Consider the following 24,451-nt stretch of genomic DNA (forward strand, 5'->3'; position numbering starts at 1 on the left):
AATGTCCCCTATTCACTCCACTAAGTACTTTGCTGTTTAACAGAAATGTCCCAGAACGAATCAAACCAAGGCTCACCACCTTCAAAAAGTGAGCACCCAAACTTAAAAAAAGGTGCTAATTATAACACAAATTAGAAATCTGCTAGTCCTTGCAGATTAAGGCAGTGTTTCCTTTTTCCTTTGTATTTACTACTAACTGCTTCATGGATTTTAGTTTACAGCCAGGAGGCATTATTTACAACTCAAATTTTAAATGTTTACATTCCTGGAACATTTGAATATTTGCATAAATCTCATGAAACAAACATAATTTGCTCTGTAAAAAGCAGTTTACCAGATTATTACTATTAGTTGTATTATCAGCCTTCTCCTCTATTTACACAGCACTAAATTGTCCTATTCATTCAGTCAACATTTTAACAAGCCCCTACCAGATACCTTCTGGGTCCTGAATCCTTATTTTCACCATTTCAGAAGTTCCAAGAAGTAGAGACAGCCAATTAAACTATCAACTGTAATGCAGTGGGATAACTACTACAGTGAAAGTTTGTTACAGCAAAACAAGGGAAAGAAAGCAAGAGCAATGTCAGGGAAGGCTTCTGAGAGAACCTAACTTCTAGGCTGTTTTGACAGGTAAGGATTTGGCAAGCTGCATAATTCAGGAGGAAAGATGCATACCAATTTGTCGATGAACATGTACTTCATTCCAACCACTACACTAGCTTCTGGAAATAAAAAATAATACACTGCCCTAATTTCAGACTAATCATCTTGTCAGGGTTTTGCTTCATAGAGAAGATGCTTAAAATTTGGTCTTAATGAGCTTACGACTGGGCACGCTGGCTCACTCCTGTAATCCTAGCACTCTGGGAGGCCAAGGTAGGAGGATCGCTTAAGGTCAGAAGTTGGAGACGGGCCTGACCAAGAGTGAGACCCCATCTCTACTAAAAATAGAAAAAATTATCTGGGCAACTAAAAATAGAAAAAATTAGCCTGACTTGGTGACGCATGCCTGTAGTCACAGCTACTTGGGAGGCTGAGGCAAGAGGATCACTTGAGCCCAGGAGTTTGAGGTTGCTATGAGCTAGGCTGACACCAAGCACTCTAGCCCCGGGCAACAGAGCAAGACTGTCTCAATCAATCAATAAATGAAATATTTAGGGGGAAATCAAGTATACAGGAAAAGTAATCCTAGTATATGAAATGGCTTAGGTGTGAACAGCATTTATAAAGGCCTAATTGTGTAAACACTGACACTGATCTAACCAAAACTGAAATATATATATACTAAGGATGAGGAAATAGGAGGAGAGGAAGAATATACGTGTGTTTTGGAGGATGGCAGCAGTATGATAAAAAGCTAAATCCTCATGTTCAATAATGGGAGGCCAATAAATAGGCCTTAAGTGGGAAAAAAAACAGAAGTAGCAAGATAACATATTATTTTGAAATATAAAGACCAAATTAATAAATTTAAGTGTCAAAGTCATTGGCTCATGGGCTGGAGAAAAACTGGTGGGGAATGAGAGCAGTACTGTTTTCCTAACAAGCCCTATATTATCATTTGATCCTAAATTATGTACATATATCACTGAGAAAAATAAAAATTGAAAAAAATATTAGCCATTGAATATAAGAGAAAAAGAATCTTAAACCCAAAAAAAGCTAGTAATATACAGTAGTATAATTTAATTTAAAATCATCATTATTTAGAACCAATGAGAGAACTCTGTATGTTGAACTTTTATTCTCAACTTTCAAAGTAACTCTCTACAACACTTCAAGCAAATACACTTCCGACTCTAACCTCATACATGGCAGCAGGATGATACTTGTCAGGGAGAAAAAGTACATGAACAACATCAGATAAAAGCAGTCATTTTGTGAGCAAAATTATTAAATTTTATACATAACCAAAAGGTATTCTCAAGTGTTAATAAGCACAATACATACTCCCATATTAGTCTCTCAGGGATTTACACTAGGTAAAAGTATTTGAACTAAACAGACAAAATTACACATTACGTTTAAGATTGTTACATTTTTACATTTTTAACTGTGACTCAAAACTTTTAGCATAAACTTTTTCAGTTACAGGAAAAGAAATTTTGAGATGGATATGCTTAGTATACTCAATCCCTGTCCACACTCCATTATTTACCCCCCGAGTTCTCCACATCTTCTCTCCCTCATTTATACATTTATACATCCACCCAGACATCCAATAGTTACCGAGCGCTTAAAACACGCTGGCACTGCACCAATCCTGGCACTGGGGATTCAGCAACATGCCTGACAATATACCTTATAATTACATATTATGGTAAAAACCTACAAAGAAACTATTCAGAATATTGCAACAGGCCGGCACAGTAGCTCACGCCTGTAATCCTAGCACTCTGGGAGGCCGAGGCAGGCGGATCGTTTGAGCTTAGGAGTTCGAGACCAGCCTGAGCAAGAGCGAGACCCCGTCTCTACTAAACGTAGAAAGAAATTATATGGACAACTAAAAATATATAGAAAAAATTAGCTGGGCATGGTGGCGCATGCCTGTAGTCCCAGCTCCTCGGGAGGCTGAGGCAGGAGGATTGCTTGAGCCCAGGAGTTTGAGCTTGCTGTGAGCTAGGCTGATGCCATGGCACTCAAGCTCAGGCAACAGAGTGATACTCTGTCTAAAAAAAAAAAAAAAAAAGGAATATTGCAATAGTGACAAAAGAATACCATTTTGTATAAAGTGATAAAGGAAGGCCTCCCTGAGGCCATCTGAACTGGGGACATGAGATATAAGAATGAGCCAGACACGTACAAATTTGTAAACAGCCTTTCCAAAATTAGAGAAAGTGGCAATGCAAAGGCTGTAACCCAGAACAGTGTTCTAACAACAAAAAGAAAGATAGTGTGGCTAGTGTATAGAAACCAAGAGGGAAGTTACTATGATTGAGGTTGGAGTTTTAAGTAGGAACCTTTAGAGCCTTGTAGACCATTATAAAGACTACATTTTTTTCCTAATTATTTATACCAGCTTTAAAGAAAGGAGTGGGAAGATCTGATTTGGATTTTAAGAGTTTCTGCTGTATGAAACTAGGAAACTACTGCATGCTATCTTTCAGCAAGCGATGATGGCAGCTAGGACTAGAGTGGAGGCAAGGAAGATAAGCAAAACTTAACAGACTGGACTGGGTACAAAACTAACAGGACTGGTGACAGATTCACCTGTAGATAAAGGGATAGGCCAGATAGAGAAAAGGAGGAACTCAGGATGTCTCCAGATTTTTGGCTTTAGTAATTGGGTTGAAATAGTGGTGTCATTTACCATAGTGTTTCCCATGACTAGTAGAGGCCTATCTTGATGATAACAATACAAGGATCCTTTTTGTAATGGAATCTCTCAAGACCCTTTCATGAGTCATTACCAAAAGACAACCACAGCAAATGTTAAAAGGCTTTTTCCACAGGGGTAAGATGTTGGGACAACCTAACTTTGTTACAGAAATGAAAGAGCCACTGGAGAACTTTCTCCATAAAACCTCATTTTAACATAGCTTTGCTTTTAATGCAGTCCAATATCAAGGACTCCAAGAAACGTGTTATACCAAGGTTTCAAAATATCAGTTTTCTTGAATCTTATTCATAAGATAGTGATGAGCTTGAGAATTCCCTATAATAAAGAGCCTTATGTTAATGATATGAAATCTCTAATAAAGAGAGTTATTAAGGGAAGGCCTTGAATACTGGTCATCTTTGAATAGATAGGTCTTAGAATAAATAGGTCTGTGACTATAAAAGTAAATACTCAAAAAGCTAGTTTTATCAGGTTTTTGTGTCAGTAATTAACTATCCACCTTTAACCTCCAAGAACTCTTTATTATTAAATGAGAGGACTTATTGGCATGTAGAAAAGAGACGGAAAGGTTTAACTTAAACACAAATATCATGAGGCCCCATGGGCAAAAGCAGAAGCATAAACAAACTCTGAAAAAAGAAGTCGTGCTTGCTGAATATAATATGAAAAGAACTGTCTGTCCCATCTTAGTCTTCTCAGCACTACTATCAAACCACCAACTTTTAATTTATAAATAAAAATCCCCACACCACTGCAGATGTTTAACATTAAAGCTTCTAATTCAAACTCTCAGCATTACTCTAGTACTCCAAAAATAGATTTTCTACAACTGCAGCAAGAATAGTAATCACTTCCCTAACTTTTCCTATGACCTAGCACATAAATAAGTGCCAAAAATCTTCCGTTTCTCCTCCTGAGAAAATACTTGGCTATTGGTTGGGCATCACAATGTCAACTCTAAGTTACTTACACATCCTTCTGGAAGGCAACCCTGAATGCTGTCACTGTAAAGTCTCACTAAGCACAAACACAGACAATGAACAAGAAAAATCAAACAACAGCTGTCCAGTTTGCTAAATGGGGAGCTCACTAACCAGCAAGTGATGTCACCTCATTCTGCTCACTCCCCAAAATGCAGGGCTCATCTCCTCTTTGCTACTGACCTGCCAAATGTATGAATTGAAGATCATGAAGAACAGCATCTTTGTAACTACTTACAAGGCTACACATATAAGCAGACTAATTTAAAACCGCTCCATTTTTCTCCTTTATAAGTAATAAAACCTAGCTAACTAGGTACACTTATAAAAGGCTTAATTAATACTGACAATTCCACACTAATGCTAGAGAGCTCACTGGTCAATTTAACAAATTCATATGAAGGCAAATAAGTGCTTTAATAAAGCAGAATAAATAGTGCATCTCAGAAGTTATCAACAGTGAAATTGAATTTTCATGTATAGAATGATATATTATGCTAGACCAGCCAACATTGCATCATAGGTAGTATAATTCTAATGAAATTTTAATACTAAGAAAATGGTGAACAAAATCTTGGTTGGGGATTCAATGTTTCAGAGCATCTTAAGGTTGGTGAATAAGCAAAATTAAAAGTACTGGAATCTTCAACTATTACATGCTTAATTATTCCACTAGCAAACACAACAACCTGTAAGTAACTTGGAAATTAAATTCCTTAACACACAATTATTGAGTACCTACTATGAAATGAACAAAGTGCTGGGGTACCACCCAAGTCATTACAGATATCCACACAGACTCTGCATTCCTAAAGCACTTCCTTTTATAGTATTGTAGCACTTAATATATCATATGTTTGTCATTTATAAATGATATACATGTATATACTATTTTTGAACATATTGTGTAAACATACACAAATTACTACTATAAACAAAAGGTCTAATATTTTATTCCCACCCTCTATGGGTAGTCTTGCATACACTTTAATACATACAAACAGCTGTTCCTCAACTTACAATGGGGTTACCTCCCAACAAACCCATCATTAAGTTGCTAAGTCAAAAATGCATTTAAAGGCTGGGCATGGCGGCTCACGCCTGTAATCTTAGTACTTTGGGAGGCTGAGGAGGGAGGATCACTCGAGGCCAGGAGTTCAGGACCAGCCTCAGCAAGAGTGAGACCCCATCTCTACAAAAAAAAAAAAAACAAAAAACAAAAAACTGAAAAATTAGCCATGCATGGTGGTATACGCTTGTAGTCCGAGCTAGTTGGGAGACTGAGGCAGGAGGATTGCTCGAGCGCAGGAGTTTGAGGCTGCAGTGAGCTATGCTGATGCCACTGCACTCCAGCCCAAGCAACAGAGCAAGACCCTATATCAAAAAAAAAAAAAAAAAAAAAAAAAAGCATTTAATACACTTAGCCTACCTTAAATGTGCTTGGAATATTTACATTAGCATACAGTTGGACAAAATCATCTAACACAAAGCCTATTTTGCACTAAAGTGTTGAATGTCTCATTCATTGAATACTGTACTGAAATACAGCTTCTACTGAATGCATAAAGCTTTTGCACCATGATAAAGTCAAAAAATCATAAGTCAAACCATTATAAGTCAGGGACCATCTCTATAAAATTCAGTGTAGGCCAGGCATGCTGGCTCGCGCCTGTAATCCTAGCACTCTGGGAGGCCGAGGCAGGTGGATCATTTGAGCTCAGGAGTTCGAGACCAGCCTGAGCAAGAGCGAGACCCCATCTCTACTAAAAAAATATACAGAAAGAAATTAGCTGGGCCGAGCGCAGTGGCTCACTGCGTCTGTAATCCTAGCACTCTGGGAGGCCGAGGCGGGAGGATCGCTCAAGGTCAGGAGTTCGAGACCAGCCTGAGCAAGAGCAAGACCCCGTCTCTACTAAAAAATAGAAAGAAATTATCTGAACTAAAAAATATATATAAAAAATTAGCCGGGCATGGTGGTGCATGCCTGTAGTCCCAGTTACTCGGGAGGCTGAGGCACAAGGATCGCTTGAGCCCAGGAGTTTGAGGTTGCTGTGAGCTAGGCTGATGCCACAGCACTCTAGCCAGGGCAAAAAGAGCGAGACTCTGTTTCCAAAAAAAAAAAAAAAGAAAGAAATTAACTGGACAACTAAAAATACATACAGAAAAAATTAGTCAGGCATGGTGGCACATGCCTGTAGTCCCAGCTACTCGGGAGGCTGAGGCAGGAGGATCGCTTGAGCCCAGGAGTTTCAGGTTGCTGCGAACTAGGCCGACGCCATGGCACTCTAGCCCGGGCAACAGAGTAAGACTCTGTCTCAAAAAAAAAAAAAAAAAAAAAAAATTCAGTGTAGATCAGTAACACTGACCCAGGCTATATGCTTCTAGAGAGAGGGTCTTGTTTATCCGATTCCTCAGTGCCTAATCCATAGCTAGCATTTAGTAAAAATCTGTTGAATAAATGAGCAAAGGGATACTGGAAAATATGAATCCACAATATAACTCTGTATCACATTATATATAGTTCATCACTCAGCTACTTAGTCTGATATAAGCGCTAAATTCTAATTAAAGAAAGGGATTAAAAGAAATTCACCCACTATATTTTATTATCAGAATTTAAAAGTTAAGAACCATTTTAGGCTGGGCGTGGTGGCTCATGCCTGTAATCCTAGCACTCTTGGAGGCCGAGGCGGGTGGATCGCTCAAGGTCAGGAGTTCGAGACCAGCCTGAGCAAGAGCGAGACCCCGTCTCTACTAAAAATAGAAAGAAATTATATGGACAACTAAAAATATATATATATAGAAAAATTAGCCGGGCATAGTGGCGCATGCCTGTAATCCCAGCTACTCGGGAGGCTGAGGCAGGAGGATCGCTTGAGCCCAGGAGTTTGAGGTTGCTGTGAGCTAGGCTGACACCACGGCACTCACTCTAGCCTGGGCAACAAAGTGAGACTCTGTCTCAAAAAAAAAAAAAAAAAAAACCATTTTAATTCAGCCAATTCTGGCACAAAAAAAAAAAAAAAGGGTCTTATAATCCTCAGTTTCCAGAAAGATGAAAAAAAGGGGAGAGTAGCAGAGAAGAAATAAGAACAAACTGGAGAACATATTTAGGGTTTCTTGGAGTTCTAAAACGCTCTAAACTGAACTCATCTTCCATTCAACATTTTTTGAATGCTGTGTTCTAAGCATTTAGAATACATTTTTATGAATACACAACCCATAAACTGATGCAATAAGGAGGGGAAATAAAGAGAAGAACGGGATTGCTAAAAGTCTCAGTATCCATGAAATGCAACAGGTATACTTCCTTAGAAGACACATGTAGTATAAACAATAGCCAAGCTTTCCCTTGTGTTCTATCAAGGTATTTAAGAAAAACAAACAGAAACCAAAAATAAAAGCTACCATTAATATATCTCCATAAAAATGTTTAAAGTATACTTTCAGAAAACCATTAAGGTTTATATAACTGACATGTAATCTAGCGAAAACCTGTAAACAAAACCAATCTTCCTAATTTCTAGAGCTTCTAAAATATAAGTGAAGTCACTAGACTGCCCTTCCACTCAGGTCCAGTAAGTGTTATCTGTGAATAACATAACACTTCATTTCTAAGGCTCCACTTTGCAAGATAAACTGTCTGCAATTCCATGTTTGTATGTGCTAATATATACCTGTTTTTTTTAATACTACCTAATTATGGTTAGGCAAAATTTATTTAGTGCTCAATAATTTTAAGTAAAGCCAATGGGGCAAGTATTTCAGTCGTTTAATCAAGCCTGTTTTTCGCTTGTACAATGATTCATATAACACACATTGGACTAATGAGTGTCTGTCAAATCCTATCTACTCCCTCCCCCACTCACCTTATACAATACAAACAAGCAGATGAACCCAATCCATGCAGGTTTTAGTACCTATTTACATTATTCCAGTGCCCAAAAAAAGTTCTCAAACCATTTTTTAGCTCTATCAAAAGCTTTATAAACTTTCCGTAACCTTACTGAAAGAAATTCTATATTAAAGTCTGACATTTACTAAAGCAAACAGTATCATGTTTAAATGAGTTACCCACTTTAAAAAAAAGGCTCCTGATTTACATTTAGAAATGCTATTTTATCAACTTGCTTCTCTCTTTTGCATTAATTCTCCTCTGAAGCAAAACTGATAGGAGGAATTCCTTCAAACAATAGTTACAAAAAAAGTTTTAACAAATATTTTGCCACCCCTTCAAATACATGTGTTTTAGAATTCAACAGGCAGACACTTCTTAACTAATCAAAAACCTTCAGTCAGATCAGTTTAAAATGCACAGTTAATTTATATTTACAAACATACAATCTTAGTTTGAAGTGAGATTAAGCAGGTTAGAATTCAATAAAAGTTTAATTTTAGAATTTCTTAAAGCTAGGTACATCACTGGCTTCACACCCTTCAAACTTAAGAAACACTTCTGAACCTTTAAGCTGTAAATCAGTTTGACTAATGTCCTCTTTCATGTCATGTAAGCTATTGCCTAATTGAGGCCAGATCTGTCAGGCTCAACAGCATCCCGGAAATGACTAGCCTACTAGGGCTGGAAACACATCAAGAATGTGGAATATTTCTCATATTGGAGCGGGGGGGGGGGGGGTTCAAATGAGATTGTCCTCAAGAACAATCATTATACTGTTCCACAAGAAAAAAGACATAAAAAGCTTTTTTTTGTTGTTATTCTGATAAGTCCACAACCAATACATCTAAAAACCCCTGTATCTTACTGTCAGAGGATGGCCCACTGAAGTTATCCCTCTTCTTCCTATAGATGAACAAGAGTTCACTTCTAAAGTCTCATTTTGAATGTCTGTCTTTGAACCTGATTTTCATTTTACATCCTTAGCTACTGAAACCACCTGGAGCATGGCTGGTTTCTTGACTTAGAAACCTGTTAACAATAATGCCTAGTACCTAATCTTAACGTTTTCCACTTCTAACCGAGAATATCTATTACATGTCGAAAAGAAACGCAAGCACACACACATACACACACTGAAATCCCAGCCATAATATTCCGGCCATCAACTGTGCAATAAGACACTTCCAGTTAGCGTGTGCTTTAAGGCTCATGGACAGCGGTATCAGAGTAAGTGGAAGGGGGTTGGGGCTGTTAACAATATACTGTGCATCACAGCCAATAAGCAGCAGGCCGGGACTGGCAGCGAGGCCAGTCTCTGAAGGGAGCTATAACAATATCAGAATACTGGACTTCCGAATGCCATTTTATGGGATGGGAGTGGGTATGAACTGGGAATCAAATGCAGCAAAAGGCTCTAGTCAACGACTGAGGAGATGAAACCTAAGACAAGGTCTTGTGGCAACTCCAGCTGGCAAGTCTCATCTCACCTCACCTCAAACACAACTTAATTTTAGGTCGTTCTTATCAAAGTCAGCCGCTCAAAGGGTGAGGGGTGGCAGGAGTGGTTGGTCATAGCCCCCAAGAGACTGGCAAAGGCCCTTGGAAAAGGCAGAGACTCCCCAATAGGAAGGAGTTCCAGTACAGCAAAAAGAAGAGCGCTTTGTAGCCGCCTCCTCTCTCCCTTCCAGCTAAGGCTGTTAGGAACCAGGTTAGGGTGGTGTTGGAGATTGTTATGAAGGAGTGATATGAGAAAATGGCTGTGAAGGATGAGGGGGACTGGAAGGGCTGGAGCCACCCAAGAAAAGGGGGAGAGGAGGACTTCCCTGGACACATCCAGGACAACAACGCCACCAGAGAGCACGGACATTGCCCTGCCAGCGCCTGATGCCCCTCTCTCAGGGAAAGCTTCGCCCCCTTCCATACGGTCCCAATTCCCAAACACTGCTTCCCACCTGACCTCGCTCCCCCATAATATTCCCCAGCACTGGCTGCCATTCCCTTCCGCCTCAGGCGCCCTACACCCTCAACCTCCCCTCTCTTTTGCCGGTCACCCACCCTCCGGGCAGCCCGTCGCGGGCCTCCCCGGCAGCTCGCCCAGACCCCTCCCCCCTCACCTCTCCTCAGCGCCTCCTCGTAGCTGAGGAATCCGATCCGTGACTCCTTGGCGCCCATGCTCCCCTCATCCCCTCGGCCGGGGGTCGGAGCCTGATCTCGCCCCCACCCCCCTGCCGCCTTCTCCTCGGCGTCCCTGGGTGACGGTGTCGGCGTCCCCCGCCCCCACCTCCCCCCACACTAACAAGTGCGGATTCTGCCCCGGCGGCTCCTCCCGGCCGCCGCCACCGCCCCCATGCCGAATCACGTGACCCGCTTCCACCCCGCCCCCTTCCCCTCCCTTCTACTCCGCCCTTCTCCTCTCTCCTCCTTTCCCTTCCCTCCTCACGCCCTCTTCCCTCCCCCCGCCCTGCTCCCGCCAGCCCCGCCAAGGGTCACCTGACCCGAGGCCAGCGATTGTTCCGGGTAATGGCCGCCCAGGGCCACACACTCCGCCCCGCCCCACGCTAGCCGCGCGCATGAGCAGAGGGAAGGGGCCGCCTCCCCGCACGTGACGCGTCACCCCCACCTTCTCGCCAATCCCGAGCCGCGAGGCCCGTCCGGGCGCCTCCGCCGGCGAGGGAGGGCGGTGACTTCCGGGGCGCTAGAGGACTGCCCCTTACGCCCACACGCCCTGGCGCTTGGCGGGCGGGGCAGAGCGAGTGACGGTTAGTCTGGCAGCGGCCGAGACTCATCTCGCAAGACAAGTGGAATCTTGGGGAACGGGGGTCTGAGGGGTGCGGTTCATGAGCAAGCAGGCGGGAAACTCCTCATGTTAAGGAAATTTTTGACTGGGAAGGAGTTGTGAAAAGAAAGAATCTGAGGGCTTTCCTGTGACGAAAGAATTCTTATTCCTGGCAGGGAGATCCCTAAGGAAAGTGAGCCTTGTAACGAACTTGAGAGTATCTTCGCTTTCGCATCATTCTGTCCCCCCTGGGAAAGGACTGCCGCTGGATGTCCTTTCCCAGACCGCGCTGCCCCTCGGCCCACCTCCTCCGTCCTGGGCCTGCCTCTTGCAGACTCTGGAAACCGCGCTACCAGGCTTATCTTGCTTCACTCCCAGAGTTGCTCTCCGCCAGAAATGTGAGGGTTACAAGGCTTAGGATGAAGTACCTTGCTTTTTTTTTTTTTTTTTAACTATATCATTTTTAGTGGCATTGAGGACTTTTACATTATTTGCAGCCATTGCCACCATCCATCTCCAGAACTTTTTTCTTCTTGCAAAACTGAAACTCTCCCCATCAGTGACTCCCCATTTCCCCATCCCATCAGTCCATGGCGACCACTATTCTACTTTCCATTAATTTGACTATTAAGTGTTTCATATGACTGGAACTATACAGTAGTTCTCTTTTATGACTGGCTTATTTCATTTAGCATAGTGTCTTCCAGGTTCGTTGTGTTGTATCACGCGTCAGAATTTCCCAGATCTGCCTCTGGAATTGAAAGCAGAATTGAATACCCAAAGGAACTGAAAGCAGAGATGTGAACAGCTATGTGTGTACCCATGTTTATAGCAGGATTATTCACAATAGCCAAAAGGTGAAAACAACTAGGAATGTCTTGAATGGATAAACAAAATGTGGTATATTTGTACAATAGAATTATTATTCAGTTCCATGCTTTTGTTAACAGAAAAAAAAAGCAAACTCTGTAAAGTAATTTTAAAGAGATTTACTCTGAGCCAAATTTGAGGACCATGACCCAGAGCCACGCTCAAGAAGGCCTGTGGCCTTGGCAAGTGGACTCGCTGTGGTTGGGTTACAGTTTGGTTTTATACATTTCAGGGAGACAGGGGTTACAGGTAAATCAATATGTGAGAGGCATACATTGGTTTGGCCCCAAAAGGTGGGCCATCTCCAAGCGGAGACTTACAGGTTATAGGTGGGTTTAAAGATTCTTGGCGGTGTGCGAGTAGCAGGCGGCGGCGCCCCTGCCAGTGAGCCCCTCGGTGGTGACTGGGGGTTACCTGGGACCAGGCCCTGAGGAGGAAGTTGCACGCGCTAGGGGAGGGCGATAGGGCTGAGAAGAGCCCGAGGGACAGTGCGGCGGCGATCACAGTGGAGACTCGCCTTGGCCGGGCTGCCCGCTCTCCTACGCGACGAGGCCTCCCCGGGCCGACCTCCGCGCCGGCGGCAGCGGCAGCGGGACAGCCTCCCAGGGCCCGATCCCGGGCCCGACGAGCAAGTGGCCCCTGGAGAGCGATGCTGTGAGGAGGCGGCGGCGGAGCATGGAGCTGGAGAACGTCTTTAGCCAACACGCTGCTCCTGAAAGCGCGCCTAGGAGGATATGGCCAAAAAATATGGTCGTAGCAAAAAATGGAGGGAGATATTGAAGCTGCTGCCCGTCAGCCACTGCTGCAAGCTCAGACTTTCCATTGAAAAGGATTATAACAGTCTTTGTGATAAGCAGCCAATAAGAAGAACTGTCTTCAGGCAATTCTGTGATACAAAGCCTAATCTCTTTAGAGATGCATTGAATTCTTGGATACAGTCGCAGAATATGAAGTTGCTGAGGATGAGGACCGAAGTGATTGTGTACTGTCAGTCTTGGATAAATTCTTCAGATATGAGTCGGCAGACCCCTTACCAGAAATAATTCTAGATGTTATGAAAGAATGTAGATCCAGACTGAAGTAGCACCCTTGCAAAAAAGTCTTTGAGGAATGCACTAGAGTTGTCCATAACTATTTAAGAGGGAAACCATTTGAAGAATACCAAGAAAGCTCATATTATTCTCAGGTTTTACAATGGAAACTGCTGGAAAGGCAACCAGTAACGAACACATTTAGACATTACAGAGTTCTAGGAAAAGGAGGATTTGGAGAGGTTTGTGCCTGTACAGCCACAGGAAAAATGTACGCCTGTAAAAAGCTAGGAAAAAAAAAGAATAAAGAAGAGGAAAGGTGAAGCTATGGCTTTAAATGAAAAAAGAATCCTAGAAAAAGTACATAGTAGATTTGTAGTTAGTTTAGCCTACACTTATGAAACCAAAGATGCCCTGTGCTTGGTACTCACCATTATGAATGGAGGGATTTGAAGTTTCACATTTACAACCCGGACAGTTCTGGCTTTGATGAGCAGAGAGCTGTTTTCTATGCTGCAGAGGTGTGTTGTGGCTTGGAGGATTTACAGAGGGAGAGAATTGTATACAGAGACTTAAAGCCTGAGAATATTCTCCTCGATGATCCTGGACGTATCCGGATTTCAGACCTTTAGCTGTGGAGATCTCAGAAGGGCAGACGTTTCGAGGAAGAGTTGGAACAGTTGGCTACATGGCTCCTGAAGTTATCAATAATGAAAACTATACGTTTAGTCCTGATTGGTGGGGACTTGACTGTCTTATATATGAAATGATTCAGGGACATTCTCCGTTCAGAAAATTCAAAGAGAAAATCAGACGGGAGGAGGTAGAGCAAAGAGTCAAGAAAGATACTGAGGAGTATTCCAAGAAGTTTTCAGAGGACACCAAATCTATCTGCAGAATGTTACTCACCAAGAACCCAAGTGAACGGCTGGGCTGCAAGGGCAATGGAGCAGCCAGAGTGAAGCAGCACCCTGTGTACAAGGACATCAACTTCAGGAGGCTGGAAGCAAACATGCTGGACCCTCCTTTCTGTCCTGACATGAGTGTGCTGCCAAGAGTAATGGTCCCCAGGAACAGTGATCCATGCAACATAGTTTTGTTTTTTTTTAAAGCAGATACAGAATCACCTATCTAAACACAGAAAAGGTACAGTAAAAAGCCAAGGTGTGGCTTCTGCTCTGTGGTGCCTGTCATAGCTGGTTCTTCCTCTGTCCCCCATCACCTCCAGCTCCCCACAGCCACCCCCAGACCCTGTGTAGAACTTCCCAGCAGTGCTCCGGTTCCCAGGGCCTGGAGTCACTGTCTGCCCTCACTGCTCAGTGGCATGGAGCCACTGCCTTCCTCAGGAGCCATAGCACTACCTCGAGACTTCTTCCGCATGCCCTTCAAGGCCCTCCACGTCCAGCGTTCCCTTTCTGGTATCAGTACTGGCTTCACCTCTCAAGCCGGCGCTCACCTCACACCACAGTGCACACCTGCTTCCTTTGCCTGGAATCCACGTCCCTACTCCACTGCTCATGAGGTCCTGGGACTGTGGCTGAGCCCCACGCTGAGGACTATGGTGCCGTCACTATGCCTCCTCCTGAATGTGCTTTGGGGACCAGATAAGGTTATGTCTCCAGAGTGCTTGGCACAGGGCCTGGCACATGTCAGTGCCTAGTGGGGATGCCTGTAGACAATCAGGACACTCTTGCCAATGAAAGGATAAGTGAACACAAACAGTACTCTGGGCTGTGTCCTGGGCAGTCTGCTTCAGACGCATTATATCTACACACGTGTGAGGATAGGTAATTTTGAAGAATAGGATGGAATTAAGATAGTACAATTAAAATATTTTTAGATGTGGAAAAAAAAAGATTCTTTGGCTTGTAATTGGTTAAAGATGTGAAGCTTTGTCTAGAGGCTTGGAATGTTTTAAGATAAGAAGCTCTTAATTAGAGATAAGCCACCTGACATATATTTGTTGTATAAATTGAGGACCTGCAGGTTTGTCTTGAATACCCTTAGGTCTGTTAATGAATTACAAAGGATGTCCCCAAGAAGGGAGGGGAGCATGATGAGGCCTGTCTGACCTCCTTCCTCCAGGCAGGCAATCTAGTTTCAGGATATTCCTTTGGCCACAAGGGGTTCCATTCAGTCAGCCGGTGAGGGGGTGAGCCTTAAAATTTTCTTTTAGTTCACACTTTTTAACTCCTTTTAGTTTACTTTCCTCTTAAACGTGAAAGTCACAGTTACAAAGCTTCTAAATAAGGAAGCAACATTGAAAATCATTTGGATTAGATTAGAGTCAAGGTGCCAGTTAGGTAATTTAGGGCCAGCAAAAGGATTTTAGTTCCTAAAACCAGCAAATTGTAATATGCTCTGCTAGAGAAAAAAGGTAATACTCTTGTTTCTCTACTCACCTTTCCTGGCAGACCAGATTAGCAATGGGACATAGTCACAGCACCGCCCTTTCCAGTTCACTGTGAGGCAGTTAATTTTAAGACCTCAGATTAGTAGTTGCATTACTAAAAGGCCATGAATCAGGGGGTTGGGAATGTATTTCAAAGCCTTTAATTTCCAGGTCATTAGTTCAGTGTAGACAGACATCTTCAGACAAAACAACTCAGTCATCTTCAGCCTGCAGAGTACAGTTCTGAGTTAGATTATGCTAATTAATGGGAAGTGAATCTTAAGCAAGGGCTCAGCTGTGAGAGAAAGAAACCCTCAAGAGTTAAATGGCAACATACCATAGGCATTATTACTGTCCTAAACAATCAGTACCTAAAGATAGCTTTGCTACACAAAGCTATCTAACCACTTGATTTATCTAACCACTTGATTTACACTGAACTTGGGAACAAATTAATTTATCTCTTTGTGGCACTTGCCCCACTTGAAAGATGGGACTAGAGTTGGAATTTATCTATCTCGTGAGATAGTAAATGATTATAAAATACTTAGGAAAGACTAGAATACAATTATGCATCGTTTGGGGATGGGGATGCATTCAGAGATATGCATTGTTACGTGACTTTGTCATGTGAACGTCATGAAGTATACTTACACAAACCTAGATGGTATAGCCTACTACACACGTAGGCTATATGGTATATAGCGTGTTGCTCCTAGGCTACAGATCTGTACAGCGTGCTACCATAGACAATCGGCACCAAGGTTATTTGCATATCTAAACATAGAAAAGGTACAGTAAAAATAGTGTTACAATCTTATGGTGACCACCGTCATGTAGGTGGTCCTTCATTGACTGAAAAGTCATTATACAGCACATGATTGTATAAACTTTATAATGTAAGATTTAGAGCACAGGAACTTTTAAAATTTCCTCCTTAAGTTTCAGGCCTGTCTTCCCCTAGGGCCATAAAATTTTTCACTCCATCACAAAATTTATTATGGATTAAACACTTCTAAAAAATTTTCAAATTGAGATAGCAAACTAAGAAATAACATTTCTCTTTTGTCTGAGTTAAATTAAGCACATTATTGAAGGCAGTGAAGCAGATAGTTATGTCTGCTGGGAATTTTAAATGTTAAACTTGAATTAAAACCTGTCTTTTAGTTTGTATTACACTTTAGTAGGCAGTCACATGTTAAACATCCCTCTATAACTTGAAATTGATACAGTACTTAAGTTTGACAATGTAGAAAACCTGAAATCTACTTATCCTGCTGAAAGGAATTCTATTAATCATTTAGTTTGTTCAATTTCACTATAATTCACATAATACATTGAAGAGTTGGCCAGCCACCTCACTTTTAAGTATTTGGTTGTACTTAGTAAGCCTAAACCATTGCTTTAACTATAATTACATGCCTGTGAAAGGGTTGTCCATATGGAGATTTAAAGCATGGGAGATTGGTATGTAATTTCTACTTCCAGTTGGACAACCTAAATGATAGTATTCCTATTGGTACTCCCAGTGAAATGACAAGAATAGCACAGAGTCATTTCATTAATAGTACTTGCCAAAGCTTAGGGAAGCTAGAGATAAGGAGATCAATACAATCAAGAGTCACGGAAGAGCACCTGATTTATGTATAACTTTATTGCCACAATGTCAAACCAACACTCTATGAAGTGTGACTATACAATAAGAGAATTGAGTTTCCAGTACTATGGACTTGTTACCTTTTAGTGACACAATATGAGGATGTGGTCACATGTATTATATTTTTATTTACACTAAAGCCTATCCCCTTTTTTTTCTTTGGAAAGACGGACTCCTGGGCTCACGTGATCTTCCTGCCTGAGCCTCCAGAGTAGCTGAGACTAGAGGCAAGCACCACCATGCCTGGCTAATTACTTTTTATTTTTTGTAGAGACAGGGACTTGCTATGTTGCCTCTAGTCTTGAACTTCTGGCTCAAGTAATTCTCCCACCTCTGCCTCCCAAAGTGCTGGGATTAGAGGCATGAGCCACTGCACCTGGCCAAGGCAGAGTTTTTACATTACCCTTTACCCATTACAAATCCTGCCAACAAATAAATGAATCCCTGCTTTTCTTGACATGAAGTTCATTTTCATTTAAAACCTGGACAAAATATTGGGAGAATAGCTAAAGATATTAATACATCATTACCTACTGAACCTGTGCGTAAATGTTTATATAATATTCCTGTATTGATTGCCCTTCTCCACCCCAACTGCAATGAAGCTGTATTTGTGTCTCCTTCAAATTAATAGTTTACAAAGGTTAGGGGATGGGTCTTATGAGAGTATACCAGTGGCTGCTTTTTTCTTCTCAGCTCCTGAAAAATCAAGTAGCTTCCTTTTAGTCCTCCTCTGATCTTATTCTTTCTTATGTGGCAGCTGGATTGTACTCTTAGGCCAGTCTTTTCCAGAAAAATACAAACTACAAGCTTGAGTATAGGTACATCAGTCGAATTCTAATCAGCAATTAAAACACAGAATAATAGAGAATCCAACTTTGAACGCATAGTATATACCTTACTTCAGTCTTTAGGTCATAAATAACTTTGTCAAAAGTCCAGCTTATCTTTCTAATATGCTTTCTTAGGTATTTGAAAAATGCCAACTCTAGCTATGTATCTTTGACTTTGATTTCTTCATCTTGTGGATGATAGATTTAAACTCAGACTTTTTCCAGTTCTTAAATTCTCTCATTATTTCTTGAAATGTACAATCACTTGCCAGCTTAAATCTGTTTTCATTTTTAATTCAAGCTCAGTTTTTCTCACCTGGCTACTAATACAATGCTTTTATTCTGTTTTCCAAATTTTACTGAACTCTTAGTCTGCTGTTTTTCTAATGGTTCCCCCTTTCTTGACTCCAAGCCTTCTTTTGATCAATAACTATTATTCTGATAATCAAAAATTCTGAGGCAGAGGCCAGGCAAAATGGCTCACACCTATAATCCCAGGACTTTGGGAGGCCGAGGCAGGAGGATTGCTTGAGGTCAGGAGTTCAAGACCAGTCTGAGCATCATAGCGAAGCCCCATCTCTACAAAAAAATAGAAAAATTAGCTGCGCCTGGTGGCATAGCATGTGGTCCCAGTTACTTGGGAGGCTGAGGCAGAAGAATCACTTGAGTCCAGGAGTTTGAGGCTGCAGTCAGCTATGATCATGCCACTGCCTTCATGCCTAGGCAACAAAGCAAGACTCTGTATCAAAAAGAAAAAAAAATTCTGAGAAGGAGAGATGTCTGCCTTCATATAGGTATTTAATAGCCAGTAATAGTGGTGTAATCTGGAAACTCTCAGGGATTTACAGTAGGAATGGGGATGGAGTTAATCATTAGTGTCTTAAAAGGAGTTAGGAAATGAAGCATGTGATTTGTGGCTCTAGGTTTAGGTAAAACTTTGTGCTTGGTAGTACTTATCCAATAATTAACATCTTTAAGAATCCAAATATTTTCTTCCAAAAGGATTTGAAAACTATAAAATAGCATTTGGTCAAAAGTTTTTTGGCAACTCTGTTTAGTCACTGGTATGCCAGTAGGGGGAAGGTGGAAGAGAATCAAATCTGGGCTTCTTAGAAAGAGGAAGGAAAGTCATATAAAAAAGAGGAAGTTGGCAAGTCCCTCACTTATGCCTATTTAACATCTTCCTGGCTGGGCGCGGTGGCTCACGCCTGTAATCCTAGCACTCTGGGAGGCCGAGGCGGGAGGATCACTCAAGGTCGGGAGTTCAAGACCAGCCTGAGCAAGAACAAGACCCCGTCTCTACCAAAAAAATAGAAAGAAATTATCTGGACAACTAAAAATATATAGAAAAAATTAGCCGAGCATGGTGGTGCATGCCTGTAATCTCAGCTACTCGGGAGGCTGAGGCAGAAGGATTGCTTGAGCCCAGGAGTTTGAGGTTGCTGTGAGCTAGGCTGATGCTGCAGCACTCTAGCCTAGGCAAGATAGTGAGACTGTGTCTCAAAAAAAAGACTGAGAAGGCAAAGCCAGAGAGGTAGGAAAGCAAAGAAGGGGGGGAGGGCATGCCAAGAAAAAAGAAAAGTGTGAGTAAAGTCACAGAGATATAAAGCAGAACTGGACTGGAAAAGATAAGAAACTCTCCCTCATCAGAAATGTCTTTTGTACCAACAAAATCAAAGCTGGCTCCTAAAACAACTGAAAAATCAAAATCCATTATCAGCAAGGTAATATTTCTCACTTTTAACACGTTAGGAATTATAAGCAGTTCAGGAATGCTTTTAAGTAGATTTTAAGAGCTTTGTTGGTTTTTGTCAGATTTCTGTTTTGCTGTGATCTCTTTGAGCTATCAATGGGGCAATACTTAACAGGATATTTTGGGGACAATAAGCACTCTCAAAATTTTTCTGAAAGGATGAATTAGGTCAGAGTATGATAATTAAGGATATTTAAGGATTAAAAGTAGGTCTGCCTATGCATGAACTTCAGCCTGGATGTCACTCAAAAAAAATTGATGGGGCCCAAACTTTTGTATACATTAGTAGATAATATTGACAATCCAATCAATTCACACACAAAAAATCTAAGAGAGTAGCCAGTAGATACAAAGATTGTCCCCAGACAATCCACAAGGAAAGCGTTCAAATTTCCCCCACTGAGACAAACTCTCCCCTAATTAGTACTCAGACCACGTACTAGCCTCATGGGCAATCTTTCTGGAAAAGGGTGCTAAATCATTCCAAATATTCCAGTTTCTGTGGGAAGGGAACAAAACCAAAGGTGGGCAAAGTGGAATTCTAGGTAATAGGTCATTGTGTGCATTTATTAACCACACCCAATTTTGAATTGTACAAACACTAATATAAAGATCTTCCATTCTAGCAGTGTCTCCTCAAAAGGAAAAGTCTGATAGGGGAGCAGTATTTTGTCTATCCTCAATACTCCAATCTCTCATTGATCTCTTATTCTTATTTTTCTGAAATGATAAAGCACTAATCAGGATCACATTCTCGTACAGCAAATATCTCTTTGTTTACACAAATGAGTGTGCCTATGCTACTGTGTGTGATTCTGGGTTGTCACTGTTGCACAAGAAATTACTGCAAAAATTTAATAGTGTAAAACAATGAGAACATTTATTTTCCTTATGAACCTGCATTCTGGGCAAAGTTCAGTGAGGCTAGGTAACCTCTGCTCCATTTAGTGTCAGCTGCAATGGCTTGAAAGCTAGGGACTGGAATCTTCTGAAGGCTTGCTCACACACATCTGCTAGTTGATGCTGGTTGTCAGCTGAGATCTTAGCCGGAACTGTCAGTTATACCTACTGTAACTCCTCTTTCCTCACAACAGCGTGGCTAGGTTCCAAAGGTGAGCATCCTGCAAGAGACAGGTGGGTAGAGCAGGGTGCAGTGGAGGGAGCATAATCTGTATCTCCTTTTATGACCTAGCCTCAGGTGTAATACAGTGTCACTTCTCCTACATTCTAGTCATTGAAGCAGTCACAAAGTTCTGCCCAGGGAGGGGAAATAATCTGCAGAAATATTGTTGTGATACTGTCCTCTGGTTATAATAATTTAGATTCCTCCTAAATGCAAGATACATTCACCCCTTCCTCCAAAACCCCCATCATGGCATCAGGTTCAGGCTTGGGGTCTAGGAGCTCGTCATCCAGATCAGGTCCAGGTATGACTGAGGCTCCTCAGGTGTGGTTCCTCACATACGGTGCCTTTTGACTTCAACACATGTTCGTAGTAAGTATATACAGAGTTTATGTCAAGGAAAGGTACCAAGATATATGCAACTTACTTTTAAATGGTTCAGGAAGAACAAACTGTAAGTGGGCATGGTGGTGTGTGCCGGTAATCCCAGCTACTTGGGAGGCTGAGTCAGGAAGATCACTTGAGATCAAGAGTTGGAGATCCAGCCTGGGCAACACAGCAAGACCCCGTCTCTATAAAAAATAAGAAAAATTAGCTGGACATGGTGGCACTTGTTGTCCCAGCTACTAGGGAGGCTGAGGCAGGAGGATCCCTTGAGCCCAGGAGCTCAAGGCTGCTGTGAGTTATGATTGTGCTACTGCACTCCATCCAGCCTGGGCAGACCTTGTCTCTTAAATAAATAAATAAATGTATACATTTTTTCACACATACATATTTGGTGACTATATATACGTATTTCTGTAGAGACACACACACATATACACATGTTTCTGGAGATTATTTCCCTACCCTTTGAGCCTAGGCAGAACTTTTTGACTGCTTCAATGACAGAATGCAGCAGAAGTGACACTATGTTACATCTGAAGCTAGGTCATTTATATGGGAATGGGGAGAGAGAATGCAAATGATAAAGCAAATTGAGCAAAATGTTAATAGGTGAATCTGAGTAAAGGGTATGCAAGTGTTTTTTATACTATTCTTATTTTTGCAACTTGTAAAACTGTAAGCTCAAAATTATTTCCAAATAAAAACGTTTGTTTAAAATGTGGTGTACATGAAATAGGTACTGAGCATTAATATTTTTATATTTTTAATTCTAGGGCCAAATCCGGACTTGATTTTTGTAACTTTGGGGGCTCAGGGAAGATCGTTTTGTTCTACCTTTGCCCAAATGTCTACAAGAGGACACATTTCATTTCCTTAAACAGCTAGTTCTAGGAGCAGTCCTCTTTGAGAGGGGAGATTTGGCCAAACTGAAACGCAGCTTTTCAGTGGCCTTTGAATTACCCAACACAGTAAAGGCATCTTGAAGCTTCCTTTGGTTTATGGAGAAATTATAGGAGAAGAATGCACATCAGCCTCATAACAAAAGAGACTGGGATTAGCTCCCTTGAAGAAACATCAATTGTGGTCCCAGAGCACAAATTCTAAAAATAGTGGCTGCTGAGAAACACCCTTCTCATCTTTCCAGTATGAAAACAACACTTAAATAGAAGGCAGGTCTTTTTAGTTACAATCCCCAAACAACCAAGGAATAATCATTAAAAGTCTGGTTTCAGAGACTTAGTATCTTTAAAAGGCAAATCATGGCCATTTAGTAAATTTATTCATAACCATCATGTATGCAATTTTATTCTTTCAAAGCTTATTATTCTGAAATCCTACATTAGAAGTGTTATCACCTAAAAATAAGTAATTAGCCATACCAAAGTCATATAAAGAATTCATTTTATGAGATAAGCCTGGGCAACATAGTGAGATTGTCATTTCTATAAAACATAAAAATATTAGCCCAGTGTGGTGGGGTACACCTGTAGTCCCAGCTACTCAGGAGGCTTAGGTAGGAGGATAACTTGAGCCCAGGTGTTTGAGGTTACAATTAGCTATGATTGGGCCATTGCACTCCAGCCTGGATGACAAAGCAAGACCCTGTCCCTGGAAAAAAAAATATATTTTATAAGAGATACATAATCAAGGCACATCCTCTTAAATAACTTAATAATAATTGCTAGTACTTATTAAACTCTTACACATGTCAGACACTGGTTTAGGGCATTTACATATATTATTATTTAATCCTCACAACAGTCCTATGAGGTATACAAGGGCTGTCCGGAAAGTATCCCGCTATATAACCATTTTCATTGTATTAACAATGGCTGGATACTTTCTGGACAGCCCTTGTATATTATTATTATCTCCATTTTACAGAAGAAGAAAATTGAGGTCCAACAAGTTTAAATAACTTGCCCAAAGTCATACAACTAGTTAATGATAGAACTAGGATTTGAACCCAGGCAATCTAGATCCAGAATCATGCTCAAAAATCTATGCTTACCCTATGCTTGAGAAAAGAAAGTATGAAGTGAAACATGTCACTACTTTGTGAGTTATTTTACCTTACTGAGAACATCAGCAAGCTTTCACCACGCATATGATGAACATTCATTCTCTGACAAATTAGTCTTGTTTCTCATTTTTTTTTTTTTTTTTTTTTGAGACAGAGTCTCACTCTGTTGCCCAGGCTAGAGTGAGTGCCGTGGCGTTAGCCTAGCTCACAGCAACCTCAAACTCCTGGGCTCAAGCGATCCTCCTGTCTCAGCCTCCCGAGTAGCTGGGACTACAGGCATGCACCACCATGCCCGGCTAATTTTTTCTGTATATATTTTTAGCTGTCCATATAATTTCTTTCTATTTTTAGTAGAGATGGGGTCTCGCTCTTGCTCAGGCTGGTCTCGAACTCCTGAGCTCAAACGATCCGCCCACCTCGGCCTCCCAGAGAGCTAGGATTACAGGCGTGAGCCACCGCGCCCGGCCTAGTCTTGTTTCTCATGATGAGTATGATTAGATAACTTCTTGGCCAACTGATTCATAGACTAAGGAATTAGTAAATTTTTAGGATACAGCAAATCAGTCAGGCATTTCTTTTGGGTCCTAGAAAGATAATGCTTAAATTTAATTATGTTCATTCAATAATTCACTTACTCAATAGCAGTAACTTTTGTGTAAGGAATTGGGATGTGAGATATAACCTGGACAAGGCTGTTGGCTGCCCAAAAAAGGTCTCCCAGGTTGACACTATTCTTAGTAGTCCACCCCAGTTCAGGAACTTTAGTTTTACAAACACCATTTTGTCAGGTTTATCAGTTTCTCAAAGACCAGCTATGCTAATCAAATTCCAGTGAAACAGACAACTTTTTTTTCTGACCGTGATGAAGTTAAAAGGGACCCGACTTACCCTGCTGTCATACATAACTAGGAAGCTAGACAAAACATATAAAACAACTGTTTTCAGACATTGGACAACAGGCAGAACAGAACTGAGAAAGAAAACAAACTAGCTAACTTTCTACAATTGCTCTGGCTTTCTTTCTGCCTAGACGTACATTCCAGATAATAAAAATCAGAACATGGCAGTCTCACTGAGTTGAGGACACAGATATTGGAGTTCATGGAACCCGAGGCAGCTGGAAGTTGCTATGCAGAATTCCAAAAAGGAAAAAGGTATGCAAAGAGCTCCAAAAATATGTATAGGGTCTTGAGTCTTTGCTGAATATTAATGTGGCTGAGGCTGAGCAAAAAACAATTGAAGAGATGTAACTGAACAATTCCCAGAGCTCATACAGGGCTAGAAAACATTCATTCTGACCAATTAGAGGAGCAATACCTCAGTGACCACCCAAGATGTTCAGGAGAGACCACAGAAGAGTCAGAGCTTACTAAAAGGTCTAAACTAGC

The 24,451-nt window shown here is 41.4% G+C and overlaps 1 protein-coding gene and 1 pseudogene across 2 annotated transcripts in view; one reads left to right on the plus strand and one right to left on the minus strand.

The window, feature by feature from the left end:
- Nucleotides 1-10,524, minus strand: part of USP32 (ubiquitin specific peptidase 32) — a 207,539-nt gene extending 197,015 nt beyond the window's left edge. For both annotated transcript variants that reach the window (XM_069482324.1, XM_069482323.1), the window contains exon 1: nucleotides 10,333-10,524. In XM_069482324.1, coding sequence (XP_069338425.1) covers nucleotides 10,333-10,390 — 58 coding nt within the window. In that variant the 5' untranslated portion in view covers nucleotides 10,391-10,524. The remainder of the gene's footprint in view (nucleotides 1-10,332) is intronic.
- A 2,015-nt stretch (nucleotides 10,525-12,539) lies between these two features.
- Nucleotides 12,540-14,030, plus strand: LOC138392359 (G protein-coupled receptor kinase 4-like; annotated as a pseudogene).
- The last annotated feature ends 10,421 nt before the right edge of the window (nucleotides 14,031-24,451 follow it).

The sequence above is a fragment of the Eulemur rufifrons genome, chromosome 9 (genome assembly GCF_041146395.1).
Source record: "Eulemur rufifrons isolate Redbay chromosome 9, OSU_ERuf_1, whole genome shotgun sequence".
NCBI lineage: Eukaryota > Metazoa > Chordata > Mammalia > Primates > Lemuridae > Eulemur > Eulemur rufifrons.